We start from the raw sequence: 25,348 nt of genomic DNA, 5'->3' as shown, positions 1-25,348 counted from the left end.
CCCATTTTTTTTTATAAGGCAGAACAGTAATAAATAAATAAAAAATTTTTTTAACTATATATATATATATATATATACACACATACATAGTTTTAAAATCTGGAACTATTGCTTAATTGGTTCCATTGAATTAATTGTATCTATATGTATATACATATGTATAAACTAATAAAAAATATATACATTTTACCACTGCTATATTTAAGTGTGTGTTTCTTTATTAAGGATTTGTTCAGGATGATATCTTGGAAGACACAGGGAATTATAGTTGAAGTGCAAAATCCTCACCAGTTTGTCATATTGGTATTGCAGGACTACAGTGTGTGGGACTTAGCCACCACTCCAATCATATTGATGTTCCTCTTTTTACTATGATCATATGTAGAATGTTTTACTTTCAGGAAAATTATCCAGGCATTTTGCTTGGTGTATGAAGGTCAGGGGTTTGGAAGATAAACGGATACAATATTTTTACATTTGTGTTGCTCCATAACTGTCTGTTATAAACTAGTCATTCAAGTGTCATGGAGCAAAAGTGAATGAGACATCAAAGTCAGTTCAGAGCACAAGCTAATTTACCAATCTAAATGAAGGTTCTGACCGGTACACATAATAAATCTTACACATTTTTTTTTTTATGTAACAGACTAATCTATTCTAACTAACGAAACACAGGCTTAAGATACCCCCACAGTAACAAACCAATATATATCTACATTTTTTAAAATAGTCAACTAACCATACTGTATAAATCCCTATAAACTATATGTTATGGAACAAAACAAACAAAAACGTTAACATTTAATGAACCAACACTAAACAGTATATTTCTTACTTGTCTATCACCTAAACTAACTGACCAAATCAACTAAAATACTACCTATTCAGGATAGAATGGGTTAATTTGGGAACAGGGTATTTTCATTCAAAAAAAATAAAAATGAAGAAAACAATTTTTGCTTTGCTTCATGCGGTAAAGGACACTCTACGGTCTCAGGCAGCTAAAATGGTTGTGAGGGTAGAGAGGGGAGTGTGAGAATGCTAGTAAAAGTCTGTTGCCGTAAACAAACTTTTACTGTGATCATTGTAATTCATTATAATGCCAATTGGTTCCCGGGTCTTGCTCTGTGACCTGTCTGTGATAGTCGCATAAAATCGCAGTCTTGCCTGCCCACATATGCCAGGGATTAAGAATACACATTATCGCAATTTACTAGTTGTTAAAAGAATTTATTTACTTTACAAATACCATTCACCTAGTACAATTTCTGTTCTAAATATTCTCGGACATCTTTTACACCGGCATATAATTGATAACGTACCCTAAGCGCAGGCAACACCCCATGTTTTGCAATACCAAAGTGGTGATATTACTAGGCATTGTATACCGAAGAATTATTTACATCAATTCATACACACTCTATATAAATACATGCGTGTGACACTACATAAATATAAATAAATCAGTGTGAACAGTAAGCAGTAATGTCACTACTTTACTATTCATTGTGGACTTTTCAGCTCAGCTAAGCTACTAGTGAAGGTTATAATAGAGGATATGTGAGATATAGAAAAATACTAGTCCTTTGTCTTGTGTCTGTATATGGTCAGATAATGGTTATGTGACTGCTAATAGCCTTAATGTTTATATTATAGGGTATATCATTATTTTACAAGGAATCGGCAAATTTTATAGTGCTGAACAATTAAAGATTATTCAGGTACATTATTATTATTATTATTATTATTATTATTGTTGTTGTTTATTTGTTAGGCGCCACAAGGTTTCCGCAGCGCCGTACACGGCACAAACAGTAGACTATACAGGGTAAAACAATACAGAACAATAAACACAAAAGTACCAGAACTTCAGAAACTCCAGGCAGGCAAATACTGTAAAGACGGAGCGGAAGAACAGGTGTGGAGACAGGAGCTTACATCCTAAGGGACGGTAAACAAAATCAGGCACAAGAGGGAGCCAGTGAAGCAAAGGGGAGAGAAGAGGAGCCAGGGGAGAAACAGAAGAGGTGAGAGGTTAAGTGGATGGTTGGTAGGCCTTAAGGAACAGGTGAGTTTTAAGTGCCCACTTGAAGGAGCACAGATTGGGTGAGAGACAGATGGAGCGAGGAAGGTCGTTCCAGTGAAGGGGGGCAGCTCGGGAGAAGTCTTGTACTCTAGAGTGGGAAGAGGTGATCAGAGTGGAGGAGAGGCGACGGTCATTGGCTGAGCGCAGGGAGCGGGCAGGAGTGTGAATGGAGAGGAGGTTAGAGATATAAGGGGCAGTAGACTGGGAGAGAGCCTTGTAAGTGGTGGTGAGGAGTTTGAAAAGGATTCTGTAGGGGAAGGGGAGCCAGTGTAAGGCAAGACAGAGAGGGGAGGCAGAGGAGGAGCGGCGTGAGAGGAAGATGAGTCTCGCAGCCGCTTTAAGTATAGAGCAGAGTGGGGCGAGGTGGGAGCAGGGGAGGCCAGTAAGGAGGAAGTTGTAGTCGTCGAGGCGGGAAATGATGAGAGCATGGATGACAGTTTTGGTGGCATCTTGAGAGAGGAAGGGACGGATGCGGGCAATGTTACGGAGTTGGAAGCGACAGGCTTGGGCAAGGGATTGAATGTGGGGGGCAAAAGAGAGAGAGGAGTCAAGAGTGACTCCTAGGCAGCGGAGTTGGGTGACAGAGGAGATAGTGGAGTTGTTAACGATTATAGAGAGGTCATGATGGGAAGGGAGTTTGGGTGGGGAAAAGACAATGAGTTCAGTTTTGGAGATGTTAATTTTAAGAAAGCGTGAAAACATCCAGGATGAGATGGCTTAGAGGCAGTCAGTTACACGAGAGAGGATGGAGAAGGAAAGATCAGGAGAAGAGATGTAGAGTTGAATATCATCAGCATATAGGTGATACTGAAGACCGAATGAAGAGATGAGAGCTCCAAGGGAGGAGGTATAAAGCGAAAAGGGCCAAGAACAGAGCCCTGAGGGACTCCAACAGGGAGAGGGGAGGGGGTGGAGGAAGAACCAGACGTGGATACAGAGAAGGAGCGGTTAGCAAGGTATGATGTGAACCAGGCATGGACAGAGCCAGAGAGGCCGAGAGAGAGTAGAGTTTGCAGCAGGAGGGGGTGGTCCACGGTGTCGAAGGCCGCGGAGAGGTCGAGGAGGATGAGTATGGAGTAGTGACCCTTGGATTTGGCTGATAGGAGATCATTAGTAACTTTAGCCAGGGCTGTTTCGGTGGAGTGGAGGGGGCGGTAGCCGGATTGGAGAGGGTCAAGGAGGGAGTTGTAAGAGAGGTGTTTGGTGAGGCGGCTGCAGACAATCCGCTCAAGTAATTTGGAGGCATATGGGAGAAGAGAGATAGGGCGGTAGTTAGCAAGAGAGGTGGGGTCAAGATTGGGTTTCTTGAGGATAGGGGAGATAAGAGCGTGTTTGAATGAGGATGGGACAACGCCAGAGGAGAGTGATAGGTTGAAGAGGTGAGCGAGGTAGGAGCAGGCAGTGGGAGAGAGAGAGCGAAGAAGGTGGGAGGGGATGGGATCAAGAGGACAGGTAGAGGGTGGAGAGGAAAGAATAAGGGATTGAACTTCTTCACCTGAAGTGGGGATGAAGGAGGACCACAGCTGGTTAATGGCGGGAGGTGAAGTGGAGAGGGGGGCGGGAGAGCAGTGGGAGGAGGAGATGTTCTGTCTGATGGCTTCAATTTTGAAGAGAAAAGGGAGGCGAAGTCAGAAGCAGAGAGGGAAGGTGGGACAGTGGGAGGGGGGGAGAGGAGTGAGTTGAATGTGGCAAAGAGGCAGCGGGGATTAGAGGACTGAGAAGAGATAAGGGACTTAAAGAAGGATTGTTTGTTTAGCGAGGGACAGGGCAGAGCAGAAAGAGGAGAGGATGAATTTGAAGTGAAGGAAGTCAGCCAGGGAGCGAGATTTCCTCCAGAGGCGTTCAGCTGTGCGAGAGCACTTTTGGAGGGAGCGGGTGAGTTTGGAGTGCCAGGGTTGGGGAATAAGGCGACGAAGGCGGATAGAAGAGGCCAGGGCAACGGTGTCCAGGGCAGTAGCGAGAGATAGGTTATAGAGAGAGGACGCCTGATCAGGGCAGGCCAGAGATGGAAGGGGTGATAGGAGAGTATCAAGGGAGGAGGAGAAGGAGATGGGGTCGATGGCGTCAAGGTTGCGCCTGGTGAGGGTGGCTTTAGGCGGGGTGGGAGCAGGGGCAGAGGATAGAGTGAAGGAGAGGAGATGGTGGTCAGAGAGTGGGAAGGGAGAGTTGGAGAAGTCAGAGAGATCACAGAGGTGAGAGATCACAGAGGTACATCAGTTCTTGTCCCTGTGGAGCTCACAATCTAATTTGCACACACACACACACACACACACACACCAGGGCCAACTTAATCAATCACCTATTAGCATACCAGTAGTAAATGTGTTTGGACAGTGAAGGGAAGCCCAGGGGTAACGTACTGTATTGGAGAGCAAAGAATGAGGACCTCTAGTAAAGGATATATCACTAGTGTATTATAAATCTATACACTTGATCTTTAAACAAACATGTAAAAGATGTAACTTGCTAACACTCGGTAGCAGTGTGCTGGTTTGTATAAAATAAAATGTCAGATATGCCAGTTGGCCATTTGTTTAGATAAAGCTCAATTTTCTTTTGACAACATTCCAATGCTAAAAAAAAGTCAGAACAGTGAATTCATGCTTGGAGGGGACCTTTTGCAATGCAAATAATATCACAGCGTCTCAGAAATTAATTATAACACAAGTTTTATTTCTGCTCTAGCCACAGGGCAGCAGATGCTACGTCCTGAATTAAGTATGCAACAAAAAGTGGGAAGAGAAAATATTAAATTAATAGTCACAGGCGGGGAGCAAATTAACTCAACATTTATGCTGCTATTGGAGGAGTGGATGCTCAAGGCAAAGCCAAAAGCTTTACTACTATGTTGCATTAATTATTAAAGACATAAAAGACCTGTAAAATGAGACACTATTGCAATCCGGTTGTATGTATTTAATTTTAAAATGGAATTACTTTTTTTCACATTTTATAAGAAATTGGTGGTCTCTGAGCTAATTTTTAAATGAAGCACCAGCCAATCATTGCACATAGGGTGGTTTGTTTGTATCTTTCTAAAAAAAAACACCAAAAGGTACTTTCTATACATTTGGTGACTACCAGTGCAAAGCAACCACATTGCTTTCTCCTAAACTAAAATAGGTCCTAGAGATTTGTGCCATACGATACATCACATTTTAAATTTAATTTTCACCATTTTTTCTGAATATGAATTCAGAAAAGTGACATTCACATAAACATATCATAATGAGGATTTAGATTTTTGTATATATTAACATGATATAGTACTTGATTGTTAGCTTTGTGGTTCATTGATGAGATATAAAATTACTCCTTATGACACAAATATATATTTAAAATACCACACAGGAAATACTACTACAACTATAATACCAGTTTCTATAATCTTTTTGAAAGGTGAAAAGGTCCATAACAAAAAAACAAAACAAAAAAAAAACAACAAACAAACTGGTGTAATTAAGCTTTCTAAAACATTTTCTGCAAGTAAGATTTTATTGTTCCTCACTGTGCTTGTCCCCATGTCACAGTGTATAAATGCATGTTGTGTTGTTTAAATATCATTTTTAATATGCAATGTCATTATTTTTGTTGATTGCCTCTAAGTTCAAGCCTGGCTCTGTATTATTGCTCAAGTATAAGTTAAGTTAAGGGCTCATCCATTTTTATGCTTTTTATCTTTAACGAATGTGAATTATTAAACATTCTCTGTAAAGTGCAGCATAATATACTGACACAATATGTAGGATAACAACAACAACGATAATAATAATAATAATAATAATAACAAACATCTCCATTAATTTAATGATTTTTTAAAAAGTGTGTATGCATTGGTATAAAAAACAAACTAGTAAATACAAGCTTGTTAAGCAAAAAAAAAAACCACATACTAACATATCTAAAGATATGCAATTAATCATGAAAAATAAATACCTCTTTAGGAGTTATTTAAAACTGTTGGCATCAATTTATTCGCTTCTATTGTCACCTGCTTACATCTACTGCTGGTTATGCTGCTTTTTGTCCATTAGTATCTCGTTTTGATAATTTTCTATTGAGTGAAGTAGTCAGTCATTGTGTAGCACTGCTATAATGTACTCAATGCCTTTAATAAACAGAATTTTGAAAAGAATACAAACATTGAAGATTACTTACTTTAGATGGGAAATCTTCACCTATTAAAGCAGTATTCTTAAGGTAAATTACTCTTATGTTTTCATACATTTATGTACAGTGAGAGCACGGATCTTCACAGCTTACAAATTAAATTTGCAATATGGGTAGTTGAAGGAGGTAATAAAACACCACAGGAGTTCTGAGTGTAAGGATATACTGTACACGGTCATTCTATTTTATACTGCGAGTTGAATTACGTAACGAAATAAACATTGCATTAAAATGAGCTTTTCCTTCCATACCAGAGATGTCATGGGAGGTTCTTATTATGCTGTATTTTTAAATAAATACTGTTTCTTAAAATATAATAGTAATAATGGCTTCTGAAAATGCTGATGAAAAAATGTTTTTTACCCCATTACAGTAAATTATATACTAATCCTGAACAATTTTAATATTAGTAAGGACTGAGCATTACAGGCTACTCCAAACTCTACTTTACATAAAGCTCAGTTAGACATAAACTAATAACGATAGATGACTCATTAAAGAATATCTCTCCTTTTAATATTCTGTTAATAATTTATTCAGCCTGACTTAACATTTTTCAATAGTGAAACCTCCCACGATATACCTCGTGGGGGTTTCACTAGTGAAAACCCCCACAAGGTATATTGTTTATATCTCCTTTAGTTTTCACTTTGCAGATACTGTTACTGCCTAAGCATTGCAACTAACAATTGTATTTTGTCGTGGACAAACTTCTCCTCCCATATTTAGTCAGTGAATTCAAGCTACTTGTGTGAATGTTCAAAATGCATACATTATTAACAAATTAATATGAAGCATTTGCTTTGTGTAGGAATCAGTGGTCAAAGTGGAGGTATATACACGTCTCCTACTGCCTTCATTGTAATAATATCATATTCCATTCACTTACATTCCCATTACATTTTTCATACTGTCACTTCCAAATATCCACTATGACCAAAGGAAGGAATAATTTGCTATAACTTTATTTTCTAAAGGAGGACTTAAATAAGAATAATGTGAATTGCAAGAAAATACATTTCCTTTATAAAAAAATAACTTTCTGCTGTCATAACCAGAGATATAATTGTGTCAGACCCTTAAAGGTGCCTCTCTCATCCAGCAATGTTACCGTTCTCATAACAGTAAGGGGCATATTCAATTAGGATTGTCGCCCGCGATTACGCACAGCTACACGTGTAAAGTGTCATTACGGTACCACAACATCAGGGATTTCTGGTGGGCACGGAAATCCGCGATGTTGCAGTACCGGGACCCATGCAGCCGCGTGTAATATCGGGCGTGAATCCCAATTGAATATGCCCCATCTTAGCCAGTAGTTGCAGCGTAACACATGTAAATCTTTATCTCCTTCACTGATTGCTTTATTAAAACTACTAAATAATGGTGTATGATAATAGAAGAAGCCCAGTTTATTTTTAGTGCCTCTGCAAGCAATAAACTTGATCAGGCCTGGCTAACCTGTGGCACTAACAATATTGTGAAACTACAAGTCCCAGCATGCTCTGTCATCTTCTGGTAAAGCATGCTAGGGGTTGTAGTCTCACAACACCTAGAGAGCCACAGGCTGGCCAGGCCTGAACTAGAGCATCTACTATCAAAACTATACTACTGTATTGCAGAAAGTACACATTTCAAGAATAAATACAGCAACTGATTTTTTTTTTAACTTTCCAGTTATTAATCGACTATGACAAAAATATAATTGATTTCTACAGAAGCCTCTTGAAAGATTAAATAATTCACTTAAATTTAATGGCAGAGTTGTGCATTTGTGTAGCTGTTTGAGTGAATTAGAATAAAACATTAAAGGCTCACTAAACCTAAACTATAAGGTGTCTTACATATAATTTTCAGGAGCTCATCATCAAAATGGAAGATATTAATTGTGAAAGTCCACATGTATCCCAAAAATTTGGGCAGCCAATCAGGCTGTTTTACAGCTACTGGAACACAAATCGCTATGTAAATGTGCACAAGCTGATCCTGATCTACATCTCACAGGGAGCCCTCAGATGTCTAACAAGGCAGATGCGTTCAGACAATTCATATTCTGACCATGTATACGGTCATTGTCTGGCCACACTAACTAGTATCCATAAGTTTCAGACGTTTATCCATAGATGTCTATGTATGTGTACGGACAAGCCTAACGTTGATCTGGCTGTCCAACGAGTGAACCGAGGTGCCGGATGAGTGTATGGTAAACTTTAGTCAACCTTAGCTGATAACAGAGAAAATAGTTTGTTCTCAACTATGTGAATGTTACTAGTAGATCTTGTTGATGAATTAGAAAACATATTTCAGAAACATACACAGCATATCCTGCCTAATATTGTGTAGGTCCCCATCTTGCTGCCAAAACAGCTCTGAGCCGTCAAGACACATGGGGGTATATTTACTAAACGGCGGGTTTGAAAAAGTGGAGATGTTGCCTATAGCAACCAATCATATTCTAGCTATCATTTATTTAGTGCATTCTACAAAATGAAAGCTAGAATCTGATTGGTTGCTATAGGCAACATCTCCACTTCTTTAAACCCGCGGTTTAGTAAATCTAGCCCATGGACTCCATAAGACCTCTGAAAGTGTCCTGTGGTATCTGGCACCAAGACATTAGCAGCAGATCCTTTAACTCTGAGGTGTCCAAACTCAGTCCTCAAGGGCTACCAACAGGGCATGTTTTCAGGATTTCTGCCTGTAGAAACAGGTGGGATAATTACTGACCCAGCCAAATAGATTAACTCACCTGTGCATGATTAAAGAAAACATGAACTGTAGGTAGTCCTGGAGGAATGAGTTTGGACAACTGTTTTAAATCCTGTAAGTTGCAGGGTGGGGCCTCCATGTCTATAACTTGCTGCTCCTGCACAACCCACAGATGCACGATCAGATTGAGATCTGGGTAAATTTGGAGGGCAAGTCAACACCTTGAACTCTTTGTCATGTTCCTCAAACCACTCCTGAACCATTTTTGCAGTGTGGCAGGGTACATTATTCTGCTGAAAGAGCCACTGCTATCAGGGAATACAATTGCCATGAAGGGGTCTGATCCACATCAATGCCAGGACACAAGGTTTCCCAGCAGAACATTGCCCAGAGCAACACACTGCCTCTGCCTATCAGCCTTCTTCCCATAGTGCATCCTGGTGCACATGCACCTGGCCACCCACCTTATGTAAAAGAAAACGTGATTCATCAGACCAGGCCACCTTCTTCCATTGCTACATTGTCTACATACCCATTGTAGGTGTATCTGGTGGTGGACAGAGGCAAGCATGGGAACTCTGACTGGTCCGCAACTATGTAGCCCCATACACACAGAGCTGTGATGCACTGTGTGTTCCGACACATTTTTATCATAGCCAGCAATGACTTTTTTAGCAGTTTGTGCTACAGTAGCCCTTCTGTGGGATTGGACCAGACAGGCTAGCCTTCGCTTTATATAATATGAAACAGCGCTGAGACTCCAAACGCTACCCAGAATAAATAAATTAATCCACGTGTAGGAAATATATCAAGGCAGTTTATTAAACCAAAAATAAAAATAACATTGTTAAAACAGCAATTAACTGTCAATTATCAGTGCACTGATACTGTTACCACTCGTTGAACTAGGCAAGAATAAATAATATGATGATCTAGATCTGTGAAACCTTCGCTCCCCACATGCAATGAGCCTTGGGCACCCAGGACCCTGTCACTAGTTGTCCTTCATAGGACCACTTTTGGTAGCTACTAGCCACTGCATACCGGGAACACCCCACAAGATGCTCTGACCCAGTCGTCTAGCAATCACAATTGGGCCCTTATCAAAGTCGCTCAAATCCTTACGTTTGCCCATTTTGTATGCTAAGAACACATCAAGTTCAAGAACGGACTGTTCACTTGCTGCCTAATATATTCCAATATATATATATTCCAATATATATATATATATATATATACACACACACACACACACACACGTTAACCCGTGCATGATACTCATGCATTCTAGTCAAATCAAGCTACTTAAGGTGTTAAAAAGATTCTTGTCATGCATTTGGGCCTAGCCCAGGCCTCCTCAGGGGAAGAGCGTTACTTCCCGACGCAAGCGCCCTTTTTTAACGTGGTTTTGTCCACATGTCACCACCTCATCATTTTTCTCCATTACCTCATCCTTCATCTTCATCGCCACATCCTTCATCAAGCTACTTAAGGTGTTAAAAACTCCCCACTGTCACCCCCGGCAACCACCAACCACTCCCAACTGTCACTTCTCCTTTAAGAAATATATAGGTCAGTGTATAACTCTGCCCAGCAGGTGGCGCTGCAGCTTGTTGTTTTTTTTTCACACACGCCACTAGGCATTTATATAGTAGATAGATTTTATATATATATATATATATATATATATATATATATATATATATATATATATATATATATATATATACACACACACACACACACACACACACACACACACACACACACATACACAGAAATAATTTGAGAATTTGAATAATACAGAAGGTTTCTAGAAATAAATGTAATCTACTTTCTAGTTCAATTTGGAGAGAGCAGTTATTTCAATATTATTTCACAGAAGACACTACAGAGGTGATTTACAGTTCTTATAATTTCTCATGTTCAAGCAGTAAATCTTGGATATTTGCAATTGCATATTTTGAAGGTTATATTATTTGATTTTGCTAGTAAAAACTAAATAGCTTAATGAACTGAGTTAATGTTCTAAATATTAAATGGTTTACTTGTAACCTTGATCTATATTTCAAGGAAGTTCCCAGATGGGTAAACAACAGCAGGCAAAATTATATTTCAGCATTCCTTACAACTGCTTGGCAAGACTGTCATAAAACAAGCAATACAGGACTAGAAAGGAATTGCCACTCATGTCTGAAGTAATTGTATTTTTTTCTTCATTGCATTGAACACTGGTACAACAATGAAAACTTCACTGCTTTTCTAAGGTCACAATTCTAACAGCAGACACAGGACAAACTCTATATTAAGAGCAATGCATATATTTTTTAAAGTGCTTATCAAAAGTAAACCCACCATCTATAAACAGTGGAGGTAGCCATTTCCTGTGTAACTGTCAGCTCCAACAAATCACTATGGATTAGTGACAACACAGGAATACCTTAGCAAAATATAGTTACTATAAAAAAAATATAAACTTGCTCAGGCATTTTTCACATTGTATTTTCTTAAATCATGGAACCAAAAAGGATTAGAGAATTGTTGCCACTCAAAAAACACAAAAGAAAAATATTTAAAAAAACAAAACTAAAAAAAGTGTAATGCTTTCTCTTAGATACTTGTTTTAAATCTTAGTAGCAGCACCTTTTGCGGCTTTTACCACTGTAAGTTTATTTTATTTATCTCTACCAACTGTGCACATCTGGACACATAAATCCAATGCTCGTTTGTGATATTGCTTGTCCTCCATCAAGTTGGCTGGGGACCATTGCTGTACAACAATTTTCAAATCATTCCATAGATTGTTGAGAGGATTGAGGTCTGCGATTTTAATGGCATATTCTACGACATTTATTTTCTTTTAGATTTAAACCACTTCAATGTTGTTTGCCCTGTCTGCATTGGGTCATTGTCCTGCTGGACTATAAATCTTCTCTTAAAGTCCTAGGTCTATTGCAGATTGCAAATGGTTTTCCTCCAAGATTTGTCTATTTCTTGCTCTGTTCATTTTGCAACATTTTCCAGTCCCAGAGGCAGAGACGCATCCAACAGCATTATGCTCCCATTGGGGCTCTTGTAGAAGTAGACGCGTAAGTGCGACTCAGATAGATCTGTTAGGAGTATCTCTTACGAATACTGGAGGGCTGGTGTAAATAAAGGTGATGATGCTTACCAGCAGCAGCTTCTCATTGGCCAATTGACCTCTCCAATATTGAAAACATGGACATCACAGCTATATTACATCAAGTCAGGCCATCTACTCGCATGAATTAACCGTCATTTCCATATGGCCTGCTGCAGGATTATACTCATTTACATTTTTCAAGAAATAAACAGATGTGGAGGTGTTGTATTATTTTTTTTTAATATGGTATTAATCAGTGGTTGAAGTGGGGGTATATACACGACAAGTTAACCCGTGCATGATACTCATGCATTCTAGTCAAATCAAGCTACTTAAGGTATTAAAAAGGTTCTTGTCATGCATTTGGGCCATAGCCCAGGCCTCAACCACCAACCACTCCCCACTGTCACCCCCGGCAACCACCAACCACTCCCCACTGTCACCCCCGGCAACCACCAACCACTCCCAACTGTCACTTCTCCTTCAAGAAATATATATATATATTTTTAAATCTTTATAAACACTTAACAATTAACAAATTAAATTAACAAATTAAAAACATCTTAGTATACCAAATTTCAGCCCTTTCTGAATTTTTTTTTACACACACATTAAGAATTTAGTAGGTCAGTGTATAACTCCGCCCAGCAGGTGGCGCTGCAGCTTGGTTTTATTTTTTTACACACACACACACACACACACACACACACACACACACAGACAGACAGACTAACACACGCCACTAGACATTTATATATACGATGGTATGCCATACCGCCACTTCTCCAGCAGCTCTCACTGTAAAACTATCAAATTTCATTACCTTACATCTTCAATACCGCCACTTCTAAATTTCCACTTTGACCACTGGTAGTAATATTAAAAGGAGTTTACATTACAATATATAGGCTGTGTACAAATAGAGTAATGCCACTTCTGCATCGAACGCTAACACATAACACTTGCATATCCTACAGCTCCGTCAGGAGTACATACAGGCTCAGGCATAAGTACTTCTCTTTGTTGTATACAATGCAAAATTGGTCAGATTCTTCACATGGACACAAGCTTGATTTTTCTGGTGTACGTCTTTTCCTACATACGCCAAAAGCACATATGCAACCACCTCTAAATGAGTCGCTTCAGCCAAACTTATTTACAGTTGTAGTATATGGACTTGACAGTTCTCCACGGGATATTTACAGTGTATGTAATCTTACGTCTTCTCCTGCTTTCAATAACCTTTTCACTAATTTGCTTTTAATGTGTTTGGTTGTTCATGATGAGAAAGTTGTTTATTTGACATTATGAGTATTTTGAGTTGATCAATGGTAAGGATCACCTAACAAAACCATTTTGGTTCCATAAAATAAGAACATTTTAAGTGAAAATTGGTAAACGGGGTGAATAATTTTTATAGCTACTGTACTTAGCTCTACAGTGTAGGTGACTGTGTTTTCTAAGTCAAAGGGTAAGAGGAGAGTTCAATGTCTTTAAATAGATTTCTGTATGGAATAACAAAAGGAAAAAAACCAGCAAAAAAACACCTTTTGTCCATCCATGGAGCCAGTTCAAATATGCTTAGAGGCCACTTTCACTTCAATTTTGAAGTTACCAGCAACATTAACAATATTTAACCCTTGGTAAAATATAATGCAGTTTAATGGTCCTGAAGTGGGGTCAAATTATATACTCTTTGATGAGCACTGTTTTTGAACGTAAGTATTCACATACATTAGCCAAATTTCTCCTGGTAGTGCAATTTCTTTTTAACTTACCTAGGAGTGTAGCTTTAGAAAAAAAAATCAAAAAAAAATCAATACACACACACACTCTGACACTTATATGTATAGGTTTAGAGATCATGCCCATTTAATGACAAATAAAATGCAAAAAAGCCTATGGATATAGGATATGTATGTAGGGGGGCTGGGGTGGAGATAAATGTTCTGCTAAACATAGGAAATTATCAAAATACACTCATCCACAACCAGGTCATTTCTGCTAGGATTCTATATTCTCGCATTAAGGGCATTTGTTCTTACTGCTGAGAAGAAGTTCCTAAATAAAGTTTTGCCCGGACATCTTGTGAAATTATTTTTATTTTACAGTGTATCTTCATTACTGACCAAATGATACAAGCGTAAGCCAATTTTCTGGAGCCCAAAATGCACTGAAGTCTAGGTAAGTAACTCAGCCACTGTGGTTTCTGCATTGGACAAAAGCAAATTAAGGATAAAACGTGTTTTATCTACAACGCCCAGTTGACAATATCCTATTAAACAATTTGTTAAGGCCTTGGACAAAGATGGCAATAGCTACAAATACGTTCCCTGGACTAAGTATGGAAAAACTAAAAACTGGAATCTTTGATGTCCCTCAAATTCCTAAACTTATCAAGGATTCTAATTTCACAAAATTCATGAATGATGTTGAATCTTCTGCCTGGTACAGCCATGTCTCAGCTGTCAAGAACTTCTTGGGTAACCACAAAGCAGACAATTATGAAGAACTGGTGCAAAACATGCTCACCAACTTTAAAAATTAGGGTATGAGCATAAAAAGGTACATTTTCTCAACTTACACAAATTTCCAGACAATCTTGGTGATTTTAGCGAGAAACAAGGGGAGAGGTTTCATCATCAAGAAATAAAGGTGATGAAAGAAAAGTATCAAGGCAGATGAGACAGACACACGATGGCTGAATATTGCTGGAGCCTCCAACATGATTGTCCGGATAACCCACATAAAAGAACATCGTTTTACTATGCATTAATTGTAATTATCCAAATCAGCTTACTATGTTTATCTGTTATTATATCAAATAAAATGCCATTATGGTTTTCAAGTGTTTACTTTTGTATGATTTGAGACCATTTCTATGCAATTTGTAAGTAGGATCGTCCGGACTATTACATTTTTTACATCTGTTTTTCAATGGGGTACCAATTATTTACAAAATTAGAGCCAATCTCACAAAACCAATGTCATATTTGGAATCAGTACCACAAAGTTACCCCAAAATCACTCTATTATGACTGGCAATAAAATGAGCATGGACCAATGTAATTAATCACCAAGTGCCAGTATAACATACCATTCTATACCAGCATCACTGTCTATATTACAAAAACAGAAATATAGCTGCAATTCTGATATTTACATAACTTATGTGGGAAATATTAACTGAATAACAAAATATTGTGTTTTTTATTTAAAATGTAACAACCCTGGAAAAATGTAACAAAAACAAAAAACAAACAAAAACAATATGTTTCATATTTGGAGAGATATATTCCAGAACATATATTGCTACTACCAAAACCAGAAAGGATTTTCAGAACTATAGCATCTTTAAATTTCACAAAACAAGAAAAAATTATACTCTGTCATTTTTTTGTTCTCCATATTCAGTTAACAAAAACACTGCAACAAACCCATCCTGCTGGCGTTTGCATACATGTCCATTCTAATCATATCATAAATTAATTTATCAAATAATTAAACATGAACTTGTACAAGCAGAGAATTGTACACTAGCGTGGCGCAAAACTACAGCAAGTGTTTAACGCATCAAAAATAGGATTGTACCAACAAGGGAAATTTCTGGACCCATAGGTCCTGTTACTTGTTCCAAGTTATTATATAACACAAGCAATTCTAATATATGTATAAACTATGTAAACATAGTCTGTATAAACAGGTCTGATGGCAATACTTCTGAAATGGTAAGTTGTTATGTAATCACTTCGGTCTTTATTAGAAAAACGTATGTCTAAAGAAAAATTCACCCTGCTTAGTTATTACAGTTATTAGAAGTAATTTCAGAGTTCTGTGACCTTAAGCACTTTCCTACTGCTTAATATCTGTATATGCATGGGTATTCTTCTGGGACAGCTGTCCTTAAGATTTACATCAGGACATATATTCCTTCATTTCTATAGCGCCGACATAATTTAGCACTCTTTATACATTATACTATACTGAACACCACTGCTTCTCTGTTATACTAAATTCATACTTGCCTACTCTCCTGGAATTTTCAGGAGGCTCCCGAATTTCGGGGAGTTCTCGTCGACTCGCAGAGTAGGCAAACCTCCCGGACCCTGTAAAATGCTGAAATTCACGGTATTGAATTATGGGGGGTGGGGGGGGGGCTTAATCACGTCATCAAGTACAGATTTAAAAAGTAGGCAAGTATGACTATATTACTCCAGCCTTTGCTAGATGTAAACCCCTATACCTGGGGTATCGAGGACGAGCTGTCCTCGATACTTCATGAATATCTAATAGGACAATAATTCACCCCTACATGGACGTAATGCCATCAAACCTCTCCTAGCAGGGAGTCACTGAGCAGAGTTGGATGGAGCTGCACTGATAGATGTTCCAGCTGCAATCAGTGTCATTTTGCTGAGGAGAAATCTACATCGGTTGTCTAAGCAGACTTATTGATATCATCAGCATTTCAGTTGTGCTTTTCAAGTCTTTTATCCGGTACGCAGAAACCTTAATCAGTGGTGATCTCACTTGGGAATTGAGTCACTTCACTCACTGTGTTGCACTGACTTCACGGGGTTATCTAACTTGAAAGTCACGTGGTTTCTTATTCAGAAATTATTGTAGTGCATTTTTTATTCCATGTTTATCTGGTAATACACTATGTGGCGCCCTGTTCTTTGTACTTTTTTTCATGACTATATTACTATTTAAGTATGGTTACCTGATGTGAAAAGCAACTTATGTCTGTCAGCTTCACAAACTATTAATTTATTTTTTAAATATACTTCCTTTTTACATTACGGTTTCTTTCCTTAACAGAAGCATACCATTGTTAAAAGATATAAATGGATAGTAATTTGGAGACTTGTACAAATTATTATTAATATAATATGGCTAGTAATACAGGTTAAGAACCCCTGAGTTACACATAAAGCAATATTTACATACAGTGTATTGAAAAAGTACTCAGCTCCCAGCACATTTCACATTTGCTGTCATAGATTCTTAATTGATAAACTGAAAAGTACGATTATTTTTACTGATTCACAAATCATTGAGTGCAATGTCAATGCAAGACAAATTTCCCCAAACCATTCCACAAATTACTAAAAATTAAAAATGTAAATTACTTTATTCACAATTTGCCCAGGGGCAATATGTTGCCTCAAAAGTTACACACTGTGTTTTTAACTCCACCTGTGCAAAAACTGAGTATTGTGAATTGTTTTAACATAAATATCACGGCCTATGAGAAATCCTACAGCATGGTAGAGAAACACACAAGACGTTTCAAAATAAAAACAAAAAGGGCATTATTGCAAATGATTATTATCATTATACTTTAGTTATAAAGTACCAACACATTGAGTACATTGAGGGGACCATGCTACAAATAAATCACATACAGTGACATGAAACAGAAGTTAGATGTCCTTGCCAAAATGAGCTTACAATCTAAGAGGTGTGGAGAACAGTACATAACACTGGTGGCAGGGCAAGGGTGTGTGGCCACTGCAAGGCAGAAGCATAATCGGAAACCAATATTAAAGCAGCCATTATTGAATGGCATTTTTTTGCAGCTAATGATAGCGAGGAGAGACAGTGGAAGTTGGAAACATGAGAAGATGAACCAGTCACTGTAGAAATGTCAAGACAGTTAGCACCTGGCAACTATAATGTTTGTCGGGTTCTGACAATGGAACCTCACTTTTCTTTCTGGAAAATATGTTCACTCTTGTGCTGCATGGGCACTGCTGTGGTTATTCTCCAGCTCAGAATAGCTATGCACCTGGTATTTTACTTTGACATACTTGTTGATGGTCAAAGAGCTAGATCACTTGTTCCCCATGTAGATCACCAACATAGCATCAGAGATGATAGTTGTACTGTCTGAAGGCTTTCCACAAGAGTATGGAGCATGCTGTAGCACTCGGAGGCCCCGTTCAGTGAGCATGTGTGGCCTACTGACTCACAGCTGAGCTGATAATGCTCCTAGAATTACCACTTCACAATAACAGCTTTTACAGTTGACTGGGGTAGCTCTAGCAAGGTTGGAAAGGTGGAATCCTATGACAATGCCATGCTGAAAGTTACTGAGCTCTTCAGTATGACCCATTCTACTGCTAATGTTTGACTAAGGAGACTGCATGGATGTCTGCTTGGGTGTCGGCACACAGTGGGTGTGGCTAAAATTGTCAAACACACTAATTAGAAGGGGGTGTCTGCATGCTTTTGGGCATGTAGTATACCAAAGAGCAACACTTGAGTGGTTTAAAATAAAGAAACTAGACGTCCTTTATGGACAAAAGTATTTGGCCACACCAGTTAATTATTGAATGCAGGTGTTTCAATCAGACTCGTTGCCAGAGGTGTATAAAATAAAGCACAAAAACCGTGCGGTGGGAGCTTAATGGCCGAGCAGCTGCATGCAAGACTCGCATCACGTCACATCACCAAGACCAATGCCAAGCATCGGATGGAGTGGTGTAAAGCACATCGACACTGGACTGTGGAGCAGTTGAACCGTGTTCAGTGGAGTGACGAATAACACTTCTCTGTTTGGCAGTCAGATGGGCTAATCTGACTACATTATGCCAACTGTGAAGCTTGGTGGAGGAAGGATAATGGTATAGGGCTGTTTTTCAGGGTTTGGACTAGGCCCCTTATCTCCAGTGAAAAGCAATCTTAGTGCTTCAGCATAACAAGTCTTTTTGGACAATGCTATGCTTCCAACTTTGTGGCAACAGTTTCTGGAAAGCCCTTTTCTATTTCATCATGACTGTGCCCTTGTGCACAAAGCAGGGACTACAAAGACATGGTTTGATGAGTTTGGTGTGGAAGAACTTGACTGGCCCGCACAGAGCCCTGACCTCAACCCCATCGAACACCTTTGGGATGAACTGGAACGGAGATTGAGAGCCAGGCCTTCTCGTCCAACATCAGTGCCTGACCTTATAAATGCTCTACAGAATGAATGGGCACAAATTCCCACAGAAACACTCCAACATTGCGTGGAAAGCCTTCCAAGAGGAGTGGAAGCTGTTGTCGCTGCAAAAGGGGGACCAACTCCATATTATAGTATATGTATTGGAATACAATGTCATTATAGTCCCTGTTGGTGTAAAGGCCACGAGTCCAAATACTTTTGTCCATATAGAGTGTGTGTGTGTGTGTGTGTGTGTGTGTGTGTGTGTTATATATATATATATATATATATATATATATATATATATATATATTATATATACACATACAAACAGATCAGCACCAGTGTTTTAGACTGTTAATAAAAAAAAGGGGCACTTCTCACATAGACTTGGGAGTCGGTCTTTTTAGCATTTTCTTTTTTTTTTAAACTGGTGCTAGGTAGTGAACGCTATATGACCCATCTCTGAAAATATACCTTGAAGTAAAGATGGCCTATTCTGACATGTCCCACATAACAATAGTTTATCCATATTTTTCACCTTACCATTGTTTGCCTGTTGTGTTAATAAGCAGCCATGTGAAAGACAATTAAAACACCTTAGAACATAAGCAGTACTTTCTCTGTGGGTCCAGGAATATTTAGCATGACACACATGGGCGGACATTGTTGCCCGATGTCCAATTTGTCCACACATGCAATGACAGAATTAGATGAGATCCAGACCTTAGGGTGGAGTTGTCAGATCATTCCCAACAAGACTGGAGTTAGTTGGTGCAGTTGGAAGATGACTACATACACACAGACATATAGCAGTGATCTCTGGTCATCTTACAACCTCACTTATGACATGATTACCAGTTAATGATAATAATTTCCAGGCCACTTTCAGGACACACATGCTGCAATATTGTGGCCAACCACTATACTATAAGCTTCAAGGTACAAAGGGCAATCTGCAGTTAATTGGCTTCCTAACAAAATGACTAAAGAACTCTTTGTAATTCAATAGAAAACCAAGTTACACTTTAAGGTTCAGGTTTGTTCACACGTATGTGCTGGAAAATGGATAAAAACATGGACCCATTTTAGTGATGCGTTTTCCATGTGCCTTTCCTGAGTTGTTCTTTTGATAATACAATCTAATGTACTGGTATCGTGCATTTACGCATGGGCAATAAGTCATATCTTTTTCTAATATTTTAAATGAGAGGTTACAATTTTAGAAAGTAATAGTAAGAACAAAGCGATAACAAAACCATTCATCCTATTTTAATGGACTTTCAGGCATTAGTTACTGACTGGAATGCACATTAACAGAGGAAAGGTGTGAACGTCTCTTTCGGATAGCTTTATCAATCCTTGATTTGACAAGCTGTCTCTGGACAATTTTGTAGCCAAGTTGGTTTTCAAGTTAACAAATTGTTGATTTTGGATGCTGTACATCAATCTCATTGTTTGGTCTTATGTTGTATACTTTATGAATTAAAATGAGAGAGTAGTATCAGATCAGAACTGCGCTGGTGTAATGTCTTATGTTTACAATTAATGTTCTGCTTTACAGGTGTACAGATTCACATGCCTATCAGGAAAACATGGGCAAGTATGACCTGTCCGGTAATTGATAATGTGAGGTTGGCACAACACCAACTAGCAGGGTTCTGTTTACCACCTGTAAGGGGGCAATGCAAAGACCACTCTACATCATGTACATATTCTACTGGTCATATGTAAAAACATCCTATTGGTTCTGTAATGGTTTTGACATCCTACTGATACTCCCATTTTGTGTTTTAAAAAGCTTATACAAAAGACAAGTGAATGTAAACACTACAATAAAATAAAGAGAACTTCATAATTTTTTAGAAATAAAAGACAATAATAAGTAATAGATTATGACTAGTACTACATTACATGTTTAGTTCATTCATACTGAAAATAAAGCATAACAATTATTGTAACAAGTAAAAAAGAGTTGGATCCCAAACTTCTCCTTACACAAAATTATAAATAACAAAATCTACATAAACCCACGTGTTTGAATACCTGAGCATACCTTACTTAACTTCCACTAACTCTGTTTTAGTGATCCATTAAAGTACATTGGAAATTAAAGATACGAAACTTTCTAAACACTGAAAAGTGATAGGATATCAAGTAGAGATTAGCAACGATAAATGGTTCAATTGTTAGGACCATTCATACTGATGGCTTACAGAAGGAAGATTTCTGTATACGGAAAGCTTTATGTGTTATAGTGAGACATGACTTACTGAGTAATATAAGGTGACCATTTTTAATGAAACTTTGTCCACTGATTAGTGGTACTGTTAGCCTGGGTACAACTGGATACAAACAGTACTTCTGATGCATATATGATCTATCAACCCATATGGTGAAAGTTGCAGGTCTGTCCAGACAAGGCAAATTCAGTATCAACATTATTCACATGAGGTCCTTATAGAAGACTCCATAAGGCGTTCATAGTAAAATTATCAAGAATGCATTAAAAAAAAAAAAACAGAAAGTAGCAGCCATTGTGTATTCATTGATCACTATGGACCTAATTTAGAGTTAGGTGTAAACCCTGGTAAAAAGTATATTTTTGCACCTTGCGCAATCATGCTGCGCTGCGGAGGGGTTGGGGTATAAAATGTGTGGTCTGATCCATGATGCATAAGTGATATTAAATCTTCATTCACCAAGCACCTGAACGCAGCAAAGGGTGGTGAAACACACAGCACAATGTGCACCCAACCTTATATTGGGAGCCTTTGGACGGTTATTTTTTTTATTTTTAGTTTTTTTAAGCCAAGCAACTGCTAGAGCAGATTTCAGTAATAAAAAACAGATATAATGTCTATATTATCCTTTCAACTTGCTGATCCAATTAATAATAATACTAAATGTACAAAGAATATCTGAAAGACTTGGCGATAAATAGTCTTCCCCCCTGCCAGGACTTTCCCACCTCCCCCCCCCCTCTCTATTTCTGTTAATAACACTACCCTCGTTTCTGTCCCCCAAGTCCGATGCCTTGGGGTCATCCTTGATTCCTCCCTCTCATTTAAGCCTCACATTCTGTCCCTCTCTAAATCCTGTTTCTTCCACCTTCGGAATATATCTAAGATACGTCCCTTTCTCACCACGGAAGCCACGAAAACCCCTGTTCACTCGCTTATTATCTCTCGCCTTGACTACTGTAACCTTCTTCTCTCTGGCCTACCTGATTCTCGCCTTGACTCTCTTAAGTCTATCCTCAATGCTGCTGCCCGCCTCATTTTTCTCTCCCGCCGCTCTATCTCTGCGGTCTCCCTCCAACAATTACTACATTGGCTCCCTATACCCTACAGAATTAAATTTAAACTCATCACCCTCACCTTTAAAGCTCTTAGTCAATCTTCCCCTCCCTACATCTCCACCTACACTTCTACCCGCCCCCTCCGCTCTGCCTCTGACCGCCGCCTCACTACTTCACTGATCACCTCCTCTCACTCTCATCTTCAGGACATCGCCCGGGCTGCTCCCCTGCTGTGGAACGATCTTCCACCTTCCATCAGGTTAGCATCTACTCTCAGAGGCTTCAAGCGTGCCCTTAAGTCTCATTTCTTTATTCAAGTCTATCAGTCCTCCTAACTTTCTTGTCCTAGCTCTCTCCCCTAGCTAGTACCACCCTTTATGTGTCTCCCCCTCCCTTTAGGTTGTTTGCTCTCATGAGCAGGGCCCTCTTTCCTTGTGTGCTCCTTCTACTGTTCCTTCACCCTCTGTACCTCTTCGCCTGCTACGCTAGCCCTGTTTTATTAATCTTCAGCCTTCTTCTTGCGGATTTCTACTATCCCTTTCACTATCTGTCAGATATAATGTGATTTGCTTTACCCTGTCACCTGTGTTTGTATATCATCTTGTGTCTTGGTTCTGTTTTCTGTATATGTAATGTACGGCGCTGCGGACCCTTTGTGGCGCCTTATTAGTCAAAGATAATAATAATAAATGTATGAAAGTCTAGTTTTTTCAACTCGCCGGAAATCGGCGACTTTGCAGCTAAAATTTAAAGCGGCAATGGCTTGTAAAGGCAAACTTGCCTTTACAAGGCATCGCCGCTTTAAATTTTAGCTGCAAAGTCGCCGATTTCCGGCGAGTTGAAAAAAAACGGACTTTCATACATTTACCCCTTGGAGTTTGAAACAGGGAAGGTGGGATGAATATCAGTTACTCAGTGATACATTTACATCCTGGTATTACTACCAGAGCCCCCATACTACACCTCCAAAGGAGGAAATATTTTGTGGTTGTCACTGAAAAGATGACATTTCATGGTTATTGTTTTATTATTTATACGAGAAATAAAATAATGCACATCCTACTTTCAAATATAATACGGACATACTTTCATAAAACACCTTTAATATATCATTTATATCATTTCACTTATAAATTTTAGTTAGTTACGGCTGCATAAATAAATGGTGGAAAAATGCATTCTACAACCAACAAAGTCATGATAAAGTGTTTCAACGTTTTTTTTCCACTAAACATTTTAAAAAAAAATTAAAAAAAATACAGCACTGATGTGTGTCCAAATCATATTTAGAGCCTACTCATAAACAGACCATATTTGCACACACACATATATATATATATATATATATATATATATATATAAAAATATATATATATATATATATATATATATATATAAATAAAAAGGATGAAGAATGACTTATCATTACTTGGTTAGAAGGCGATCCTTTTAATTTTTGATTAGGAACAAATCAGATATTTTGATCCTGAAAACTGACAGATGACAGTTCATATTATGTAAAAATGGCTGCATCATTCTATTGTGTGTTTATATACTTCTCTATCTGATTCATTTAGGAGTTATGTAGAAATCCCATATACATACACAACACACTCACACAATTCTACCCTTTGCTATATATAAAAAACAGAAATTGACAAGATGCATAATTTAACATGAACATTGTTAGTCATTAAAATGTGCATCACTCTGCAAATTCTGAATATTGTACAGTATTTCCATGAATTGAAAAGCAAATTACAATTTAAAGCACATATCTCATGACAGCATGAAAGGGATGCACAGGATATTTACACAGTGTAACACATACAGTAAATGTTCACAAACATACATTTACTTTTTTTTTATAAAAAGAACAATACACATAAAACAAGCAAAGTATTAAGGTAATTGTACTACTCAATTATATTTATTATAGATATATTCATACAATATATGCATGTAGTTATACAATATGCTTGTATTTTTATGCACACAATACACCTGTAATTAAAAAAAAAAACAACCTAATAATATACCTGAAATTAGTCATAGTTAATGGATGAACATGCTTTGTTTATATTGTTGAAGTATATTAAATATGCATGAGCCACTTAAATTATGCAAGCAGAGATGAAACACAAATGTAATGCAGAGTCATGTATGCAGCTTACAGTGTGAATAAAGGGAATTGTACATATATATATAGGCTATATATAGACACATGTGTGATAATACTAGAAAGCAGAGTATGAATGGTGAGTATGTGTGCTGTGCACTGAGCACACATAATGCATGTGAGTGCAATGTATGGGAGGACGTTCCTGGTGCTGCACGTACAGCCCATGACAACAAAGCCCCGTACCCGGCTGTGCAGGCTGCCTAGAGGAAGGGAAGGAGAGGCACCTACCAGGCGGGCAGCCTCGGCCCAGGTGCGGTCCTTCTTCTTCCTCTTGTCTTTCATGTTTGCATCTCATTGATGGTTCTTATGACGTGGGGTATCCACGGGTACTCGGGGCTTCGCGTGGAGACAATGGCTCAGCGTGACAGGAGAACGGCCGCTGCAGCACTGGCTCAGGTAGCGGACACTGCTCAGCTGACAGCTCTGGGATGCTCCCGTTCCCCCTCACAACAATACACAGTGACGTCACTGCGAATGGCGACCCGGTGCTCTCGCGAGGGAAGAGGCAGCGGCGGCGGCGGCAGCGGCGGCCAAAGCTCGCGAGCTCTCCCTGGGCAGCGCTTGGAATTCCAGTCAGCGGGGCCGGGGTTTCCCTGTGCAGATCTCCTCCCCCTCCATCCATCCATGCATCTTTCCCTCCCTCCCTCCAGCTAGATCCAGCCAGTCGCCCGCTGCTTCCTCTCTCCTCCCTGCCCGCACACACGTTACATGGGGCTGTGCAGCAGGAGTCACTCACCAAATAACTTCCAACATTTAGTTCAGGTTATAGTTATATTTCTATTAGATCCAATACAGGCCAATCATGCACATCCCAGACTTCTGTAGTGCGAGATGTTACTTTAGAACTG

The 25,348-nt window shown here is 38.7% G+C and overlaps 1 protein-coding gene across 1 annotated transcript in view; it reads right to left on the bottom strand.

Annotated features, from left to right (window-relative positions):
* ASXL3 (ASXL transcriptional regulator 3) overlaps nucleotides 1-24,782 on the bottom strand; it is a 100,086-nt gene extending 75,304 nt beyond the window's left edge. Inside the window, exons 1-2 of the mRNA XM_075214416.1 lie at nucleotides 24,729-24,782; nucleotides 9,006-9,122 (exon numbers count right to left, since the gene is read on the bottom strand). Coding sequence (XP_075070517.1) covers nucleotides 9,006-9,122; nucleotides 24,729-24,782 — 171 coding nt within the window. The remainder of the gene's footprint in view (nucleotides 1-9,005; nucleotides 9,123-24,728) is intronic.
* Nucleotides 24,783-25,348: the final 566 nt, after the last annotated feature.

Source organism: Mixophyes fleayi, chromosome 5 (genome assembly GCF_038048845.1).
Source record: "Mixophyes fleayi isolate aMixFle1 chromosome 5, aMixFle1.hap1, whole genome shotgun sequence".
NCBI classification, from domain to species: domain Eukaryota; kingdom Metazoa; phylum Chordata; class Amphibia; order Anura; family Limnodynastidae; genus Mixophyes; species Mixophyes fleayi.
This window is presented reverse-complemented; position numbering and strand designations above follow the sequence as displayed.